Below are 21,742 nucleotides of genomic sequence, written 5' to 3' on the forward strand. Positions count from 1 at the left end.
TGATGCTTGAATTCAAGGTTGAACTTGACTCAAACTAAAAGCACAAGCTTGAATTCGACTCAACTCAAAAGCTCTTAAGTTCGAGCTTGACAATGTGCCAAGTTTAAAAAAACTATACATACGAAAAATTAAAAATCATATGTATAAAAGATTATATATAAAAACAATTATACATAAAAAATTTATTATTTCTTATTATACATGTAGAATTATTTAGTATATTGTACATATAAAAACTTAAAAATATTATATATAATATAAGTTCAATTAGTCTTGTAAGCTTCATGAACTAAGTTTAGACCACCTTTTTATGATCCAAGTTCCAATAACTTGTGAAAAAAGCTTAGTTATCGTCCACCCCCAAACTTTTGGTGAAGGAATTGTCGGCAACCATTCTAACACTACTACAGTGTCCTAGAAAACCACTAGAAATAAAATCATGATTAAAAAAATGACAATGAAAATAATTGGTGGCGTGGTTTTAAAAATCGACCTAGAAAATAAAATCATTTTGACCACTGATTTCCGATTAATGGTTTTGATTGTCTAAGTTGAACAGTTCAAACATTTAATAGTTATGGTTTTGATTGTCTAGGTTGAACAGTTCAAACGTTTAATAGTTAAAACATAACATGTATAAACACTTACAAGAAGGGGCTTGTTGTATTTATTATTAAATTACATATCCCTCTCCATTTTTCTCTATATTTGATCTCTTTCCCCTTTTTTAGCTATCAAGTTGAAAACGAGCAAACCCATCACCAAGCCACCACTATACCACGAAATTTTACAGTCATTTTAATTTCAATATTTCTAAATTTTAATGTTCAGACAATTTTTTTTTTTGTTTTTAGTACATTTAGGTTAGTTTCTTAATTAAATATTCATTAAAATCTATATTTATAAATATTAACAAGAACAATACTGGTTTGCTAATTACTAAGATATACATGCATATGCATAAATCATCAATCATGTATTTCTTATAATACCAAAAAAATCATTAATCATTTTTTACGTTTCCCAAGTATTGTATTTTGAGACCTATATTTGGTGTTATTGGTATATTTTTGGGATCTATTTGATTTTTCCTATTGTATCAGTATGTATCTTAATTTTTTTGTTGTATATATCCAAAGTGTATCTTGGTACTTCACTTAAAGTACTAAGTTGCATGTATTTTGCACATGGCAGTTTTAGACAATGATGATGATAGTAATGATAGGCTCCAAAATTTCAAGAATTGTTTATATTTCTATGTTTAAAAATAATTCTTATTTAGCAAACTTATTTTTATTTAATATGATGTATATATGATATCAAAGATGTGTAAAATGATTTCTAAAGAATTTGTTCATTTTTTTTAACTTTTATTATTTAATTATGGCATCAACGGTTAACATATCTCACCTAAAAGGCTGAACAACTTTTGGGTTAGTTTGAACTTTGTATTTCATTACCATCATCAGTAAAAGCAATTCTTTTTTATTGTACATTTTTCTTTAATATGATTAATAAGATATTAGAGATTGTCCAAAATTTCAACATTTTTTTATTTGATATGGTGAATATATAGTATTAGAAATGTGTCCAAAAGTTTTTTTACCAAATTTTCTGCATTTTCATATTTTTGTCTTTTTTATCTTTATATATTTTTTTTTTATTTAATTATGATATTGAGGGATGACACATTTGTCCCAAAAGGTTAAATTGTTGGCCCTCTACCAAATAGGAAAACAAATTAATTTTAGTATCAGTTTTATATTTTGTATTTCATTTCCATAATTAGTAAAATATTTCTTGTTTATCACACTTATTTTTATTTAATGTGGTTAATAAAAAATATTAGTGAATTTTTGTAGTTTTCATTTTTTATAATTTTATTATCAGATTTTAACATTAAGGGTTGACACATATGACCCAAAAGGTTGAACTATAGACCAGCAACTAAATAAGAAATTTTTTCATTTTTGAGCAATTTTAAATTTTGTGTTTCACTTTTTACACCAATAAAAAAGTATTGTTTATCATACATACTTTTCTTTAGTATAATTAATATAAAATAATATTGATGTGTCCAATTTTTTACCATTTTTATTTTTTTTGTTGTTTTCTATATTTATTTCTATTATAGTTTTATTATTTAACTATGACATCATACGTTGATTCATTTGATTGCATGATAGAATTAGTTACACACCACCAATATGGAAGAATTAGGGGTGTAAGCAAATTGGTTCGGTTCGATTTCGCCTATTATTATCAACTGAACTGACCATATCAGGTTGACTTATATGCCAACGTAAATGAAATTGACTATGATTAATTAAAAATCGAACTATAGTTGGATGTAATTGTGGGTTGGTTTAGTTGGTTTTAATTAAACCGAACCAACATCCTCTTTTGTGTAGCCCAATTCTCAAGTAAAATGTTCTAACCCAACCTCACGTCACATCACATTACCAAATTTTTGGGTTGCTTTTAAATATGGGTTTTATATTTCTAAAAGCATTTGAATATAGATCTAATTCACATAATTTAATTGAAGCAAAAAAAAAAAAAAGAAAGAATTCATTAGTGAGAAAAAATAAGCCTAAATATTATATTTAATGAAAAAAAATGAGAATTAATACTTTAAATATAAAACTTAATGAGAAGGATGAATGAGGTAAAAAGTAGTTCAAATTACATCTTTTGCCCTCAGAATTAATACCTTGTATATAAGACTTGGATCCTTCATTGTTGAGGGAGTTTTCATTGACTTTTCAATCTTTGGTGGAGGTTCTTTAACCTTTGTTTTCATGACGTTTGCTTGATTCTTTATCAACACTTGAAGAGGTCCTTCTCAATGACACTCCTGGTGCTCAGCTTACATAGTCTTATTTGTTGCATCTTCTTTTTTACTTTAGTGCTGTTGTTAAGTTTACTAGTTGTTTCTAAGTGGTGTGCATTTTGAGTCTCTTTCTTGTAATAATAATAATAATAATAATAATAATAATAATAATAATAATAATAATAAGATTTGGTGAAGATGATGGGAGTTGATATCTTATAAGATTTAATGAGAGGGAATCAAATAAAGTAAAAAGTAATAATTGAAATTACATTTTCTATACTCACAATTGGAAAGGGATCAAATTCAAAATATGGTATTATAGTCAAACAAATATTCCACACTCTCAATTGTATTTTTAATATATATATAGATATAAATTTGTTTTTTAATACACTTTACAATTTATATACTTTAAACATTGCATTTCCTATGAAATAATCTCTTACCTATTTGCAAGTAAAAATGTACTTGGTTACATGACTATTGCTACCTACATGAAGGTTGCTCTATATGTAGTTGGTAGTGCATGGCTGGTATTTATAAATACAAAGGCAATAGCCAAAAATTTTCACTAGTCTATAGCTGTTGAATTGTGTGGGTAATGCTTCCGCAGTAGAAATTGGTGGACCATATTTGTCAATTCAACCAAACTTCAACCTAGACCTTTATTTTCCATCGTGGGTCGCACCAATTTACCATGGCACACCTATTATCCAATAGCACATGGCACTCACCTTTCCACCGTAGCTGTAGCTCTCTCTCTCTCTCTCTCTCAAGAGAGGATAAAAGTTCAGAAGGAGAAGCATCAGAATTAGTGCACAACCCAGAGAAAAGTTATTGGCTACTTGCCAAGAAGTGGGCTGCTCGATTTTGAGTTCTAGGAATATGAAACCAATGAATCCTTAGATCATTCCCAATCTCGCTTGGAATACTCGAACCAGAGTCCTAACTTCTAGTGCCATCCTTGGACTTCAATCCGAAAGAATTGATTACTTCGCTGCTGTCGGACAGAATGACTAACTAACGAAGGAAAGTTCAAATTCCTTGCCATTCTCACCGCCATTACAACCGCAAAAATTTCAGAGAAAGCAGCAGATCTTAGAATATCTTGAACTGCGGATACATATTCTGGTAAACAAAAACTGCTCTATAGCCAGATCTTTCATCGCTCACATTTGAAACCACCGTCCACAAACTATAGCTGTAGCTCAAAGCCTCAAACAGCCTTTATGTTTTGTTGTTCCTCCACCATGAGTTTCAATGGATTGGGTTTGGGTTGAGCTTTTGCCAAATTTGAATGGGCCTGAGCTGAAGCCTGAGCTAGAAGTAGTATGAAGCCTGGTAAATGAACAGGTTTACTCCAAACACACAAATCCCTGGTTCTTTTGAGCATGTTTTGGATGAAGTCCTACATCTCTTCAAGATAGCTCATACAGCTAGGAAGGTCAACCTTGGTTTCATTGTTATCCATCCTAAAGTTCTATGCTATAATCATGCTTCATACATCACCAACCTCTTCCATTAGTTTGGTTAAAGGAGAAATTGAAGAGGATGTTACTCATAGAATTAGAATAATGCACCAAAACCAAATGGAGGGGGTGCATTTAAGGTCCTATGTGATAGGTGAATAGCACTTCCGGTTAAAATGAAATTCCGTTAAATAGTTGTAAAGCCAGTTATGTTATATGGAGTAGAGTGCTCAACAGTTAAAAAAAGCAATATATCCAAAAGCTGTGAGCCTGTCACAGAAATGCATATGTTTAAATGGATGAAACATAAAACCAGAAAGTATAGGGTTAGAAATGAAGTCATACCAAGGAACCTAGGAGTAGCTTCACTAGGTGATAAGATGAGATAAAGTAGACTGAGGTGGTTTAGGCAGGTACATAGAGCACATCTACAGCACCCATTAGAAGAATTGATTTGTTGCATGTTGAAGGGGCTGGGCTAGAAGGGTTAAGGGAGAAAGTAGTAAGAAATGATTTAAGTGGGTATAATTTGACAATAATGTATATGGCACTTCAACAGAACACATCAGTGAAACATGATTCATATAACTGATTCAAATAGTTGGAATAAGGCGATGATAATGGAGTTCAGCTTCAGTCAGGGCAAAGCCCATTCGGGCAGCTTTTACTGTCTTGTATTGAGAATATCTCCGTACTTGGGTGCTTTATTTCACAGGGAGATATTCTCAATATAAAGTTGCAAAAGACTGTTAGAATGGTGTGGGCACATATTTGCCCTAATAGAAGCCAATCTCAAGATAATGATAATGATAATGTGTTTCAAATCCATGCACTTTGCCTTTTATAGTATTGACATATACATATGCAGCAACTGCAGGAATAGCAATTGACTATAGTGAAAAAATCTAGCTTTTATATTTCACATTGCATCTTATGGAAGTAATTTGGAGTCTCATTTAACCATCCATTATGCTGTGTTTGGTTTTAGTGCAAATTTATTTGCATTAATGTAAAACTATGGCAGTGCAAATGTTTTAGGTATAAATTTTGATTTATTTTTGTTTCAAGTTCTACCTTACTTTGTTTGGTTGCAGTACAAATGAAGTAAAATAAGACCTAAAGCAGAATAAAGTAAAATCTAAAACAAAATTAAACCAAATTTTATTTTTTTTTCATTTGCACTCTCATACATTTGTACTTATAAATAAAATTGCACTACAACCAAATGCAGCCTTACACTCAGTTTGGAAGGAGTACAAATACAAATATGTACAGTGCTAAAACATTGCATTTTGTATGTACTTGAACTGTGCATATTTATAGTTATACACTTTCCAAACTGAGCCTTTGGATATGCTTACTTTTCATTGTATGTATAGCTCGTTTTTATAATGAAAGGGAGAATATGCTTTGCTTCATTCTCACATGAGCACATTTCTGTATAAGAGCCAAGAAGTGAGTGAAGAATTGGAGATGAATTTGTAGGAGTAATAAATTTCAGCTAGGCCCGCAAAGCTCAGCCTCACCCGGCCCGGAAATTGTGGGCTGGGCCTAGGTTTTCCATTCAGGCCCGGTAAGTTCCTGGGCCCACATCAAGCTTGAACATTTCAGGACCGGGCCTGGGCCTAAAATTTCAGGCCCATATGAATTTATATGCGTTATTTTGTGTTACATTTTATATTTCATTTATAAATATTATAAACTGACACCTATAATACATACATCACATTTTATATTACAAAATGTATAAAATAATGTATCACAAAAGTGGTAAATGGTAATAACCTATAACGTGGGATTTAACAAAATTCACATGGGCGTTCATGTTTTTCTGAGTATTCAATATTTTATAGATAAAATTCATAGACTAAGAATCAGGTCCAGCCCGGCCTAGGCCAAAAACCTGGCCAGGACTATAGCCCTTAGCGCAGCTCAACCCATTATCACCCCTAGGAATTTACTTTTGAGGAATATGTGAAGAAGATTTTAGAAAAAGTGTGTTGGATGTGGGAGGGGATCAGGGGACAAGCAAAGTCTTGTTTTAGATGAGGCTGGAGTGTGGAATGAGGTGAGTGAATGGCAACAGCATCGTTTAAGCTGACTTGCTTTACTCTTCAAGTTTGGCTTCGGCCAGTGCAAGTCTATCTTCACACCATTTGAACAGTCGCTTACAATCTTACATTGGGAATATCTCCCCATAAAATAAAGCACAAATACAAGAACCTAGAGAGTGTTTAAATGGGCATTGCACACTGACCGGAGCAGAACTCTTGCCTTTCTCTTTATTTCTTCAAGTGAAACAAGCTAGTCAGGATATGGCCATTGAAGCATGGCGGGATAATACGACTCTTCGATGGTTCTATTCAATTTGTTGGGTTGAATCTTTTGATCTCATGGTTATCGATATACACCATTCGCTAGTGGGCGTCAGGGGTTCGGCTCCTTTTGGCTAGGTTAGTACGTACTTAGTAGGAGAGAATCTTCTACTGCCTAATAGCCAAAGTTGAAATCATGGTGAATCTTGTCTTATCTCTCTCCTCGGACCAAAACCCATAGCTGTGGCCTGTGGTTATTCCAGATCTCATTGGCTCCTCACAGGGCGTGCCTCACAGCAATTCCCAGCCGCCAATATGGATATTGGTAATCCCCCCTCCCCTCTTTCCCTTCTCTCCACTAGGGGTGGATTTGAGCCGAGCTAAGCCGAATATTTGGTTATTCGAGCTTGGCTCGCTGACCTATGGTAGGTTTGAGTAAGAGATTTGAGCTCGAGCTCGGCTTGGTTCAAAGCTCACAAGTTCGAGCTCAGCTTGCTCGAGCTCAACTACAAGCCATAGTTTTTTTCTAAAAAATAAAAATTCTACATGTAAAATTGTTTTTTTATTTTATATACAAAAAATTAAGAATTATAAAATTAATTAATTATTATACATGTAAAAAATAAAAAATATACATATAAAAATATTTTTATTTTACATACAAAAAATAAGAATTATAAAATTATTCACTATTATACATAATAAACATTGTTTATTATAAATATGTATATGCATATGTATGTATATAATAAAAAAGCATTTATTTATTATACTAGGATCACAAGCCTCATGAGCCGATTTTCATTGGGCTCGAGTTTGGCTTAAACCGAGCCGAGCCAAGCTTTTTACGAGCCGAACTGGAATAGCTCGTAAGAAGATCGTCTTATGGTCACCCCTACTCTCCACTAATTGTAAGAAGGAGATAAGTCTTTAAAATAAGGAATGCTAAATGCAACCTTTGATGAAATTCATCTAGTAGATAGCAGCACATTTTGAAAATATCTCCAAAATGCCCATCTCTAGTAGGCAGTTTCAAAGAAGAAGAAGAAAAGCAATGATACCCACCTTTACCATTGGCCATCCAAATTCCACATCAGCTGAAGGTTGCCCTAATAAATGTTCTACAAATTCTCTAAAAGCTGTCCACAGTCCCTTTGGCAAAGGGGTTATTCGGTATCACAATCTTTCATCATCATCTAAGCGTCATCCCAACTATATGGGGACCATTTCCTTTGCTTTCAAGTAGAAAAAGGTGCCGCAACAGATGTTTCAAAAGTTAATTTTCTATTTGATTGGGGACTATTTTGGTTAATCAAATAGAAGAGAACATTTGAAAGGTGCCAATTGGCTAGTTGGTGAGGTCTCTTGCTTGTAGTAGTGGAGACTTGGAATCAATTCTTGCTTACACCAGGGTTGGGGGGTTTTGGATTTGGGGGATTAGCTACCCCCCATTGTATAGCACTATAGCCCCATGGAGCCCAAAAAGGGGGGAGAGTAGGGGTGTCAATTGGACTGGACCTGGTCCAATCCAGTCCAGTCCAATGTGAGTCCATTACAAGTGAACCTGGTCCAATCCAGTCCAATGAATATTTTGGACCATTTTGGACCGGTCCAGAGATTGTTCAATATGTTCAAATTCCTGTTAATTTAGATTGGTTTCAACTCAAACCTGGTCCATTGACACCTATGTTCTAATCTTCTATCAATGGACCAGATATTGGCTCAATCCGATATAAATTCATTATGGACGGACCAGGTCCAATCCAATATGTCATATTGATCCGTCCAAATAGATTTTGATTTGGATGGAGTCCCCCCCAAAACCGGTCCATTGACACCCCTAGGGGAGAGAGAGAGAGAGAGAGAGCATTTTTAATGTTCAATTGGGATGATTTTCATGATAGGGCTTTTGTTTTGTGAGGTGGAGCCCTTTATAGGAAAAAAAACTAGGGGAAACTTCACTTACCCCCATCTAACAAATTTTAACTTCGTTGTAGGGGAATGCCAATTAGACCTGTTCATGGGCCAAATTTGGGTTGGGCTTTGCCCCTTTATAAATAGAAAATGACTAGGCCCGACCTTATATAAAGCTCGAAAGCCGATATAAGATATTTTATATTATATTAGTTATATTGTTAACATTATATTATATATTATATAATGTTTTATGCATTTATTTAATATATAAAATATTATATAATACAATTTTTGCTACTAATATTATATAATATATAATATTTTTATAATGTATATACTATTATCAAGTTGGGACCAGGTTCAGATTAGGTTTATTTGGGAAAGCCCAAAACCGAGCCCGTGGGCATAAAAGTTTGTCCAAACCTAAATAAAATGGGCCAAGCAGGGCCAGCCCATGGGGCTACTTGGTCCATGAACACGTCTAATACCAATACGAGGGGGAGGGGGTATTGATGTTTATGTGGGGGTGTTGGAAGCTTTGAATTGTCATAGGTGTATGGTGGAGTTAAAATAACAACAGAGAAGTGGGGGTGGGGGAAGGGTGGTATTGGATAGAAGAGAGCATTTTTAATGCCCATTTGAGAGGATTTTCACGCTGTGGCTTTTGCTTTGCAAGGTGGATCCCATTTGAAAAAACAAAAAGTGTGTCTAATTGTTATTATTGTTGTTATTGTTATTTCACTTGTATCAGTTATGGTAAAGGCTGCGTTTGTTTTCGATGTAAACTTTATTGATGTAGAAGTACATCAATGGAGTTTAATGCCGATGGGTTTAAAATTAGTGAACCGTTATTGGAACTTTTTTAAAACATGATAATTGGTTTTAATAATACATGGATCATCAATGTAAAACTCAACTGAAGTGGAAGTTTACATCAATTTTTTTATTTAATCTTACATTGAAAACAAGCATATAAAAATTAGGACCAGGAATGGAGTTTTACACCATTGCGTATTTATACTGAAAACAAACGTGAACAAATGTGAACCAGTGGTGGACTTTTACATCAATTCACATTTACATTGCAAACAAATGCAACCTAAGGAAATGGATCAATCACTTGGTTTCAGGTTGTGGATTTTGGCTTTATAAGGCGAGGCCCACTTGGTGGAAAGCCTTTAAGCAATGTTCAATGATAATTTGGAAGGCCAAATTTGATTATCATGTAAACTCTCTGTGCAGGCCTCCAGTAGCTTCTTCAAAGAAGCTACGTATAAACTTATGGTTACAATTGTGCATCAAGCACATTTATGGAATTGTGGTGGTAAAATTTTGGATATAAAGGCTTGTTTGTTGGGTGAGGCCACTAATATTACCAATATGGATGAAGCTAGGGCAGTTTGGGAAGCCTATAATCTGGCTTTAAACTTCAAAGATTTTCTCATAATTATAAAAGGGGACTCCAACCTTGTCATCTCATGTCTGCGAGGAGAAATTCAACCACGATGGAGTATAAAGAACTTCATTGAAGACTGTGTTGCCTTGGAAACCCGGTTCGAGTTTGATTTGAAGTACCCTTATGTCTATGGAGAGGCAAATCGAACAGCTGACTGGATAGCCCACCAAGCCCAATCCTTTCTTCCAGGTTTCTTAAACTTTAATTTGCAAGATCTTCCTTTTCCTTTGAGTTTTATTTGTGTAGCACCTTCTAGATCTATCAAAAAAAAAAAAAAACAGCTATGTATAAATCGAAAGCTCTCCATAGTCCCTAATGGGCCTTAGTAGCTGAGAGGTTAGGGCTACCTATAAGGCCCCATTTGTTTTTCGGTGAGTTACTTACCCGGGTAAATGCAGTTACCTGGGTAAGTTTTTCCTGGGAAACACTTACTTGGGTAAGTGCATTTAGCCATGTTTTTTTATTTCTCATGTAAATAAAGCAATGACCATTTTAGCCATAAAAAATCAATTATTAAAAATGACATTTTTGTCCCATTCAAGTGTTGACAACTTTCCCCCTAGGTGGGAAAGTTATTTACCCACCTAGGAGATGGGTATCACTTATACCCAGGAAAATAAACTTTCCCTTGCCCCCACATAAATGTGAAAAAAGAACATGGGATTCTTAGTCAATGGGAACCAAAATCCCATTGACTAATTTTCCCCGCTCTCAAAATCTGAAAAAAAAACACCCCCTAAACGACAGAAGGGGGTTGGGGAGAAGAAAGGTGGATTAAAAAGTTATATGCTCGATTAGGAGGGCTTTCACACAGCGACTTCTGTATTTATAGGTGGGCCCACGTGAAAAGCCTGAAGTTATGTATGGTGAAAAGCTTATTCCATCCTGACCAGCCCAAGAGGGCTCCGAGATGATGATCACAATGTATTCATAAGAAGATAATTAATTTTTTTACAAGGGCAAGTTTGCTAGTTGGGTCATTTAGACTATGTTTGTTTGAGGTGTAAAAACAAATTTACACCGAATGTAAAATGAGAACCGGTTTGATGAGAGTGTGAAATGGGAACCGGTTGTTGGCCCCATTTACACTCATCATGTTTGGAGGATCAAGTAATTTAAATATTTCACTGCCTACCTTGGCCTACCTAACTTAAATGTTTCATAGACCCATCATGACCCTGCCTATCCCTGCATCTTGTCACTGTGCCAGTGAAAGAGAAAGAAGACAAGAAAAGTTAGAGAGAGAGAGAGAAAAAGAGCTTGAGCTGAGCTGATCCACGATGACGATAATGGCAATTTCTCATGGGTTTCTTTTGATAATTGGCGTCTTCATCACAATTGTGATTATCTTGTCTTTCGCCATTGATCCTTTGTGCTCTGAGATGGTGGAAATGCCAACCGAACCCAGTTTACCATTGCAGCACTGAGAAGAGGTGCATGCTCCAATTTGTTGTTGTTTGGTACCAACCTAGGTGAAGGAATAGATGGGAACTTCTTATGCCGGTGAAGAAGCTTACAGCATGGGGGCTGAGCAGAGAAGAGGTACAGATCTACAACAGCGATGGTGGAGTCTTCAATGGAAGTTGAAGACTGATTGGAGAATGGGAGAAGGGGGAGAATTGCCACTTCTAGAAGTTGCAGTGATTGGTACGAATAGACGAGAGTGAAATCGGGGAGGATTAGGAGAAAGGAGAGAGAGAGAATCCATTGGGTTTTGAGAAGATGGAGTTTTACATTGATTTAATTTGATTGGTGGTAACTTTCCACCGATATAAAATTTACCTAAAGTAGAGTTTTATACTCATATAAGATGTAAAATAACATCTCATTCAAATGTTAGTAAAATTGAGTCGGAGTGTAAAGTTTACCCCGATTCACATTTACACATTAAACAAATACAGTCTTAGCGAATTTCTGGTAGGAGTATTGCACAACCTTATAGTTACTTATAATTTGGAGCAAAAGGAGTCTTCATACTCCTCTTTCCACCCTCTATTTGTGGAAGTGGTTTCGATTTAGAAGACAAACAATTGGCTAATGTTCAAAAAGACACCCCCCCTCCCTTTATGGACATATATTTATATGTTAAATGTAATGATAAAGGACTTAAACCTTTCTTAGTATTTCATTTAAATACTGAAAACATCTCTCATTTTTCAAAATGGACTTAGACCTCCTTCTTAAATGATGTGTGTTAGATGACATCATGTCTTCTACGGAAAAAAAAAATCCCTTCACCGAGGAAAGGCAATCTTGAACAGATTCTGGTTGTGGTATCCAATTCACCACTGCAATGGTGTTTCAAAGTGATATTAAAGAAAAACCAAACCTGAAGGCATCCGCTTTGCATTTGATTGTTACACTGTTTGGAAGCTGGTGAATCATCAATAGCGTCGTCTGGTGCCTCATTTGCTTTGCGTTTGATTGTTACAACAGGACATTCTACATGCTTTGCTGTAGCAAGTGAAGCCCTCTGGCCTTGTTCCTGTTTCTTCATTGCTTGAAAATCCTATCCAAGTCATGAAGGAATAGGAGCTTGAAGCTGGAGATATTGGAGTGGACAATCCTTTGATGAAAGATTCGTTCACTGCCAACATTATCCAAGTTGGCTCCGATTCCACCCCCCTTTCCATTGCTCTCTGTATTCTGTCCTCGTTATATTGGTGATGCTGTCTCCCCTAAACCTCCCCTTCCCTCCCCTTCCCTCCCCTACCCTATAATGAAGCTTGCTACTAACATGCACCGAAGAACGGCGACACACCATCTACTATTGAAAATACAACAGAAGCCCATGGATTGTCGCTTGTCGGAACTAAACCAATGGTTCTTGAAATAATAATATTTCTGTAATAAAAGATTGCTTATCAGAAAATTAAAGCAACATTATTTGTTAATTTGATCATTTTGATCACGAGATGAACATTGATTTTCGGAGAGAAGAAAATTGCTCCTCCTATGAGGTGTTATCAAAGCTCCATTGGTGGCAAATGGGTTCAACAGTGAAATGAACAACAGTCAAGTTCACTATTCCAAGGTTAAAGGTGAAGGTTTTTTTGTTTGAATTAACTACATATCAATCTAGTGCCAAAATTAACTTGGGGTATATTAGTTATTTTGATTTCTTTATTAGAGATAACGGTTTAAAAAATTAAGAAGGGAGGTTTAAGTTCACTTTAAAAAGTGAGAAGATGTTTTAGTATTTTGGTGAACCTAAATGTAAAAATTAAAAGCTAAAAGGATAGTCAATTGAAGAAAGGGTACAAAGTGAGAGAGACCCTGTTGGTTATCCACAATTTTATGTGCAATCAAGGTTTAAATATCGGTGATACATATCTGTTTTGAGGGTCATTCATACGCCAAAATCCAAATAAAAACATTTGAGATGTTCTAATAATGAAGACCCTCTTACAGCTGTCCTCCAATTATTGTACTGAAAAAATAAAAACAAAACAAAGTGTTTCCATGTTTTTAGATGCTCCATACTGAAGATATCTCAAGTGTGTCCCTATTTGACAGACAGTGAAATCGATACACACCAACTTGAGAGTATCAGATGTATCGACGTTTTAATCTGTCCATAATTTTCATGCCGTATTCGATGACTTGATTGGAGTTGAGCACATTCGAGCATTCACAATGAGTTGAGCATCAAGCCAGTTTGGATAGGGGTGAATCGGGTGATCATGGTTAGGGCTGGGCCGGGTTTAGGATAATGATAAGTGCTTTAACCTACACCCAGTCACAGCCTGGTCCGCACACTGGACGGCTTGACCTAGTTTGCAAGTCCATATGGGCCCGGACTGAGCTTACAAGCTTTCTGAGTCTATGACATCTAATAACAAAAGTTTAATTATTTAAATTTTTTATTTTAAATATAATATAATATAATATAATATATAGAACAAAATATGGCACAAGCCCAAGATAAATTGGTTAAGCTTTGGGCCACATTTAATTCTTAAGGTCTGTTTGGTTTGCAATTGGAATCGGAATCGGAATGGTCCATTCTCATAGTCTGTTTGATTCAAACAGGAGTGGGAATGGAAATTAGAATAAGCAGGAATGGGATTATACTCTCAAGGGAGGGGCAGGGAATGGCCATTCCCTCAACTGGGGGAATGCCTTTTCATTAGAAATGGGAATGGGATTCCGATTCCACCCAACCGAACAGTTAAAATTAGAATAGTCCATTCCGATTTCGATTCCAGATCCCTATTCCCATGAACCAAACAAGGCCAGAGTTGGTTTGGCTTGACTTACCTATCATTTTATAGATGAAAGCATTGCCTCCATTCTCATTCTTGAAAATGTGGGACTTGGAACAACTCTAAATAACAAGCGCTATCATTGAGTGTTTTTCCGTCTGCATTGCTTAGGCAATGAGAATGAAAGCCTTACCTAGGAGGACAATTTACAATTACATATTTGAATTGCCTAAGTGTTCATAGATGGATTGACATGTGTCAACTAATTAATATTTATATTTATTTATATATTAAATCTTAAAATTTGTATATTAGTATAAAATAAAATATACATGCATATATATAACCTATATAATATAATGTTGTAAACTGTTGTAATATATATTTTAAAAATATATATTATATTATAGGACGGACTTGAAGTGTTGGGCCCAAGCCCATCCCAAAATTGTCTGGTCTTAATGCAGGCCCGAGCTAGACTGGCCTTGCACACAAAAACTTGGGCCCAGGCCCAGAAATTTGCGGGCTAGGTTGGTCTGAGCAAAAAATGATTACCCCTAAATTTGGACCACAGCCGGCAAAAGAGGCCCAAAAATTGAGTTCAAGTTGAGTTTATGCCAAGTTTTACTGTTACAGGAAGATACCGATTCAACAAAGCTTCGAAGGGTTGTTGAATTCTAAGGCCCCATTTGGTTCGTGAGAATAGGGGTCTGGAATTGGAATTAAAATGGGCTATTCCGATTCTAACCGTTTGGTTGGGTGGAATCGGAATCCCATTATCATTCCTGCTGGAACGGTATTCTCCCATTTGAGGGAATGGCCATTCCCTGCCCTTCCCTTGGGAATGAAGTCTCATTCGTGCTGATTCCCATTTCCATTCTCGTTCCTATCTGAACCAAACAAACTATGGGAATGGACCATACCAATTCTGATTCCAAAGGATTTCGATTCTGATTCTAACTACAAATCAAAGGGACCCTAAATGTGTGTTCATAGATTTATTATTATTATTATTATTATTATTATTATTATTATTATTATTATTATTATTATGATGATGATGATGATGATGATGATGATGATGATGTTGAGTCATGACACACCCATATTTGGCATGACATGATATGATGTTGACATTTACTATTTACAAATAGTTATTTCACTTTCACCGTCCATTAAATCCCTCTTGTAAGTATGGCTGAGTTCATAATCTCAAATAGTCATAATATGAACCAAACAATTTTTTTTTATTTGGATTGATGATCATACTAAATGGCATTGTATTGGTTTTCTTTTCTTTCTCTACCACAGCCTAAATGTCTCTCAGTTATGTGGGGTCTCAGGATGTATAGCACATTTGCTGCCATTCGGGAGGGACAGCATATTTTCTGGTGACAATGTTTTCTTTCCATCCTCGATCAAATGAGTTGAGATTTCCTACCCACAAGCTCTTCTAACGTCTCTATGCATACGATACTATATTCATACATTGGAAAATGTCTCTTGTAAGGAATATATTCATACATAGGATACACTTTCCTATAACTCTAACACACATGTAAGGAAGATATTCTTGATATTCAGTTCAAATTGGAATTCGTTCTGATTTTACCAGATCTGGATATTCTCTTGTTGATTTTTAGAATCAGATTGGATCCTTATCAGATATCCAATAAAATCATCCAAATTGAATTCAAATATGAAATTAGAGAATTTGAATTGGAATTCAGATTATATGGAGTTTTATCAGATCAGATTCGAATATTCCTATCAGATCCATTTGCATTCCCACAACCAGATCCATAATCCCTTATTAAGAATTGCAATGCTAGGTTGGGCGTGAACTATGAGAGAGGTAAACCGGTTAGATAATAAAATCATATTTAGAAACCTCACCTAACAATTTAAGCTTTCAACGGTTCTTTAGGAAGACTCAACACCTCTCTCTTGGTCGCTCTCATTTGGTCAAGTTCAGATCCACAGTCCCACGCTGATAAAATTCTTAGCTTATCCTATCAAGACTTTGGACCTACACTTTAAATACGAATGCTATTGTAGATGCGTTTCATCCTTGTTCATCCTTTAACCTCAAAAAGAAGATGAGCTGTCTGTCTCAATTCTTTCTTTATTTGTTGTTGGGTTCCTAAGCCCAAGACATAGACAGACTAAGGTATCTTTCTTAATTACCGTATTTAGCCCAAAGTTAAAATTAAGGGGAATTGAGACAGTCTAATTGTTTATCATGAGAGGTCATTAATTAAGATTGTTCAAAATCACTCACTAGCTTTGGCCTAATTGATATATCATAGGCTCACAGCTTCACCTTAGATTCTGGAGATTGAGTAGTGCAAATGCAGACGTATCTTATTATCCAATAGTAGCAGATTACATGGTTTAATATCCTTTTTTTAATTTAAAAATTATAATTCAAGACATTCCTTTGTATTTCTATTTTTCTTTGCACAGTTATTTTTGCACCCGGGCCCTACCTGTTGGACAAATTTTGTACTCATCTCCACACCTCTTTTGTTTTTATATTCATAATAATATCATTAATCAATTACTCCTGTCCTCTCCATCATCTTTGTGCAACGAAGAATCTCTATCTAATTTTTGGTACTAGCCTCGTTTGGGAGTGATTATTGAATAAATAAATGATTAGGAGTGTTTGGTAAAAGAATTTTCAAACAGAGCAATATAGGTATTTTCAATAAGTGCTTTTGGAAAAAAATCAAAAATTTTAAGCTTATTCAAAATGGTCTTATTTCCCAAAGATGTGCTTATTCATGCTTATTTCTCAGATGCATAAAACTATGTAAGTGCTTATTGGTTTGGTCCTAGTGTATAAGCACTTTAAGTGCTCAAAAAAAAAAAAAAAACTAAAATTTGAGGTTAGTCAAAATGGGTTTACTTTACAAAAAAATGCTTATGCATATAAGTGGTTATTGGTGTGGCCCTAACCTAAAATGAGCACTTTTTTCATAAGTGCTTAAAAATAAGCATTTCCAAACAAGCGCTTAGTCTTTCAGCAATGATGTAAGTGTGAATTGCTTATTTTAAAGTGACCTTTTCCTCTCCAACCAATGCAAAGTTTAAAAAGGTTCCTCTCTGAAGCAATAGGACAAAAGGACTGAACTCAATCAACTCCTGCTTGTTCCCACGAAGGAAATCAAGCTCTCAGCTATCTCTACATGTTGATATTGTGCATAGAAAAACTTAGAAAATGGAAGAAGGATGAATGAATTTGAAAGAGAGAACTTGCATTCCTTTCTAGAAAACAGACACAATAAATGCTCAGATCAAATCAAATGGCTTCGCTTTACATCTCCAGCCTAGCCTTCATAAAAACACAATACATGGCCCCTCAGACACTGTATCAATTTCTATACAACAGAGGTTTAATTCTGCTAATAAATTCCACAACCGAATCTCATTTTCAGATACCCAACAAAATGGAAAGGACATAGCTTGCTTTTACAGCAAGAAATCCATGAATCTCAGCCAAGAAACTCCAATCTTTGAAGCCTTCTCAGCTTGGTTTGAACAGGAGGAAGAGGAGGAAGATGATGATAGCACAGTAGCATCTCCGGCTTGCTGCTTCCTTGGGCACAGGAAAAAGTTCCTTGATCCCAACGTTATTAGCTTCTCTTCTCGACCCAGACCTGCTCCCACAAACCAACCACAGTGATGAGTATCATTTCTATTCTAGCAATTTGCAGATATTGACCAAGAATCTCCATTTCCTCTAAACAATCAAAACGAAAAAAGAAAACAGTGGTTCCCAACTGGAGATAGAGTCGATTCAACCAAGCAGCAGACGTTCCGGATGAATCCCGCGGATAATAACAGATAGATTAGCATTTCGACAGAAGGAAATAAGGGGTTTCTTTTAAAATTAGATTGCTTACTTTCTAGGCTGAACTGCGAATAATGGAGATCGAAGGCGGAAGGGTCGGTCGTGGGTAGGAACGGCCTCCTGCCCTCCTTCACGTACAACCGCACCGCCGCTGCTATAAGATCACCCACCGTCGATTCCGGCGAAATCACCACCTGTATGGCACCTAGGCTCCTCTGTATCGTGACGTTCAGCAGCAGCTTCGTCAGTTTCGCTGGCGCAGTCTCCTGCGCAGTTACGGTGAACTTCCTGCCGGAGAGGAGGTCTGGGTCGGTCTTGGGGCGGAGAAGCTGCGGGGGGATTAGATTACTCCGGCCATGAAACGACGACGACTTTTCGGTCAACTTTCCCATCTTAACGACCTTGTCTTCGTGGCCTCGCCGGTGATTTTTGGAAGAAGTCGGCATCTTTTGTAAACAAATTTTCAGAAGGGGCAGAGGAAGAGCGAAATCAAACTAAAAAAAGCTACCTCAATCTCCGATAACGGAAGAACCTCAAGCGAGGAAAGCCGAGAGCAGGGGAAGAGCTTAGGCTCTGGGGTTCCCCGGCGTTGGCAGCAGCTAACATAACCAGAACGATGGAGCTATGAATCCGTGGGAGAGAGGTGAAGAGAAGAATGGTGGGGAGGAGGAGCGGAGCGTGGAAACAGCGGTGGTGATGGCGATGAATTTATGGAGGAGGCGAAGGGTGATGGAAGATAAGGGCGGACGTGGGTGGAAAGTGAGTGGGATGGAACATTTTTTCGGAGCTTCCTGCGTGGTGACCGGATATTGCCGGTAAAGCGGAATAATACGGTCCTAGAAAATGCCTGCCTCAGACGGAGATGTGCAGTAGCCGGCAGCCGCGCGTGAAGGGGCCCGGGTTGGGATTCAGGATTCGGTCGCTTGGACGGTGGTCTCCCTCTCTCAAACTTCCGATCAGGAGGGCTCTCTCCTACTCGGTTGCAATTAGTACTCCCTATGCGTCGAATTTCAGTCAACCGTCAAAAGCGTCTACCGGTTGTTGCCGGTAATCGCAATCGCTCACTTCAGTCATTTGTTGCCTTGTTGGGTTAGATTTTCTTTGGAGTTCTAGCTAAAGTACGCTGGTGGGTGACGTTGGCAGTGAGTTAGATCTAAGCACGTTTAGTAATTCAATAGATTCCGATCTGGCGTCAGAGAATGGCCCAATGGGATTTGTTTCTTCTCGTTTTGGTTTAGACAAAAAGAAAACCGTTTATAATTTAATTATGGAGATGCAGGGGATCGAACCCTGTACCTCTCGCATGCAAAGCGAGCGCTCTACCATTTGAGCTACATCCCCAGTTATAATATTTGCTTTGGATTTGATATAAATCTTTATTGTCAAATTGTCCGAAATACACCAAAGAAACTGGTCGAAGTTGAATTGTCTGATTAGACTCATTGGAGCTTTTATAATATGCCACGTGTCAAATTTTGGGGCGATAAAAGCTTCCCAATCAACAGTGGCCACGCAAGAAGTTTTATGAGCCAAACTTGACAGTAACCAGACAAAAATGAACTCTATAATTGGAAGAGAGATCCAGCAATAATGCAAAGATCAAATGGTCAGAGTTCTATCCTTGGCATCGGCAAACTCTTGGACCCATGTTGTGGTGGGGCCAGGCCAAGGAGTTATGGCTGCTTATAAGCAATGTCTTCTTATCATTTTCGAGTGGACGTTATATAAAGTTGAATTCAAAGAAAAAAGAGAGAGAGAAAACAAATAAGCAGAATTCATTTGACGGGAGGAGAATTTAGGTGACTTTATGGCACATTTCGGAAGATCTTCCGGTAGTATAGATGGTTAAAGGATTAATCAGCTTTTGGGTATTATTTTTAAATTTTATACCCTTTGGTAACTGGTAAGTATCTACAGAACTATTAAACGAAAAATTTTATGTGCAAAAAGCTAAAAAGGTACGAAAGCTTTGTTTAAGCTTGTATTTTTAGATTTCTGGCTTCAATTAGATTTTTAGGGTATAAGTATTTCACTTCCTATATTTTATTTCAAATAGAAAAGATCAAATTTTAATGTTTCAAAATCGAATTAGATTGGATGGTCGGACCAGAAAAATAGGAAATTGGTCACTTCATCAGTTCCGTTTAACCCCAGAATCATTTTTTTGGCAAAAAACCATTGATTTGGTCAACAAATCATTGACTCAGACGATCAAACCATCAAACCATTCGACCCGAGAATAGTTTTGACCATTTTTGGGTTTTTAAATTTTCTTTTTTTATTTTTCTATCAGAGTAGACTGTCTATTCCGATCAGATGGTCGGATCGCTCAACCCAAAATCAGACCCAGAACGATTCCCTATCTAGTTTGGTTTTAAAAACCTTGTTAGATTTTGTAAAACACGCGGAAATGACCATACACTTCATCAGTCGGCAACAAGGTAAAATTAACACAACAATATTGATTCGGATTTACTCCTCAAAGTGTGACTCACACCAATCTCACAGTAGTTGGGGAATTAAGAATGGGTAAATTGGGATCAAATCTGTTGTCATCAAAGGTTGGGATGGAACTGGATGATCTGGATACAAAATCATTGACAATGGGCTGGGAAATCTATCATTAATGAACACATTAGTGTTTCATGTATATCGTGTCCACATGGGACTCACACCTTGTGCATATAGAACAGTGTTGTGTATATTCGTAATAGGTTCCAACCTAGCCCATTGTGTATTATTTTGTCTCCACTCAATAGAGACTCATGGAGAGAATTATTTTCCATTGTATGGCCCCATATTTAAAAAAAGGCCCCATTTGTTTGTCATTATTTTGTGGAGAATAAGTTGGTTAATTGGGTAATTGACCATGATCCTATGATCGTATGCCACATTATAATAGGTCCCACCATATTTTTAATGAGTATCAGTTACTTAATTGATGCCCTCGTGAAGGGTGGGTAAATTGTTTGCCCATGCATGGATAACTATCTCTCCCTCCTGCTTTTGTCTAGAAAATATTTGTTTGGGTAAACTCACTTACATTCGTAAGTTAAAATAAAGGAGCCCTCAAGAAAAACATTTTGAACCCCCACAATGGGAGTATGGATTTAGTCCTCACGGCCTTTTGCATCCATACATCGGAAATATCTCCATATTTGTATATTTTTATTCATACTAGTAAACTTGTACATGCATTTACACATGGAGTATCTCTGAAACAAAACTATTTATAATTCATGGGCAGTTTCTAAACAGTTATAACTTATAAGTTTGTAGTTTTTGAACAATTATGAGTGGACAGTTTCTGAAATGAGAGTAAAGGTCATATATGCTCTTTTTATGCCCATTGTGTGCTTAGACAATAAGGGTAGAAAACGTCCAATGAAAATTTCAGAAAAAAAGGGGGAATTCACTCTTTTATAAATAGTATAGATATAGGGAGTTATTCCTAATGCACAGTTGCAAGTGGCTGTGAGCATGGTGTGAATACGGTTCCATAGGGACTAAACCGAATTTCCCCAATGGACTCTTCTTGATTGCTACCATGCACCACTTCTTGATTTTCATGTCTAAACCCTAAATCCTAAACACTAAACATTAAAATAACAGGCAAAATGTATCTTCTTAGATGCATATATTCCACGGATGGGAGTCAAATATTCCTCCCCTATGCCAAAAAAAAAAA

General features: G+C 36.3%; 1 protein-coding gene and 1 non-coding gene across 2 annotated transcripts; both read right to left on the reverse strand.

Moving 5' to 3' along the window:
- Positions 1–17,437: 17,437 nt before the first annotated feature.
- On the reverse strand, positions 17,438–18,734 carry LOC148871062 (uncharacterized protein At4g22758). Its single transcript, XM_088973572.1, has 2 exons — positions 18,107–18,734; positions 17,438–17,860 (listed from the first exon to the last, which is right to left on the reverse strand). Exons 1-2 carry the CDS (start codon positions 18,498–18,500, stop codon positions 17,673–17,675), a joined length of 582 nt encoding a protein of 193 aa, XP_088829698.1. The 5' UTR covers positions 18,501–18,734; the 3' UTR covers positions 17,438–17,672.
- Positions 18,735–19,322: 588 nt separating this feature from the next.
- TRNAA-UGC (transfer RNA alanine (anticodon UGC)) lies at positions 19,323–19,395 on the reverse strand. Its single transcript has one exon. It is a non-coding gene; the product is annotated as a tRNA-Ala (tRNA).
- Positions 19,396–21,742: the final 2,347 nt, after the last annotated feature.

The sequence above is a fragment of the Nelumbo lutea genome, chromosome 2 (genome assembly GCF_056320005.1).
Source record: "Nelumbo lutea isolate HS-2025 chromosome 2, American lotus-T2T, whole genome shotgun sequence".
Lineage (NCBI taxonomy): Eukaryota > Viridiplantae > Streptophyta > Magnoliopsida > Proteales > Nelumbonaceae > Nelumbo > Nelumbo lutea.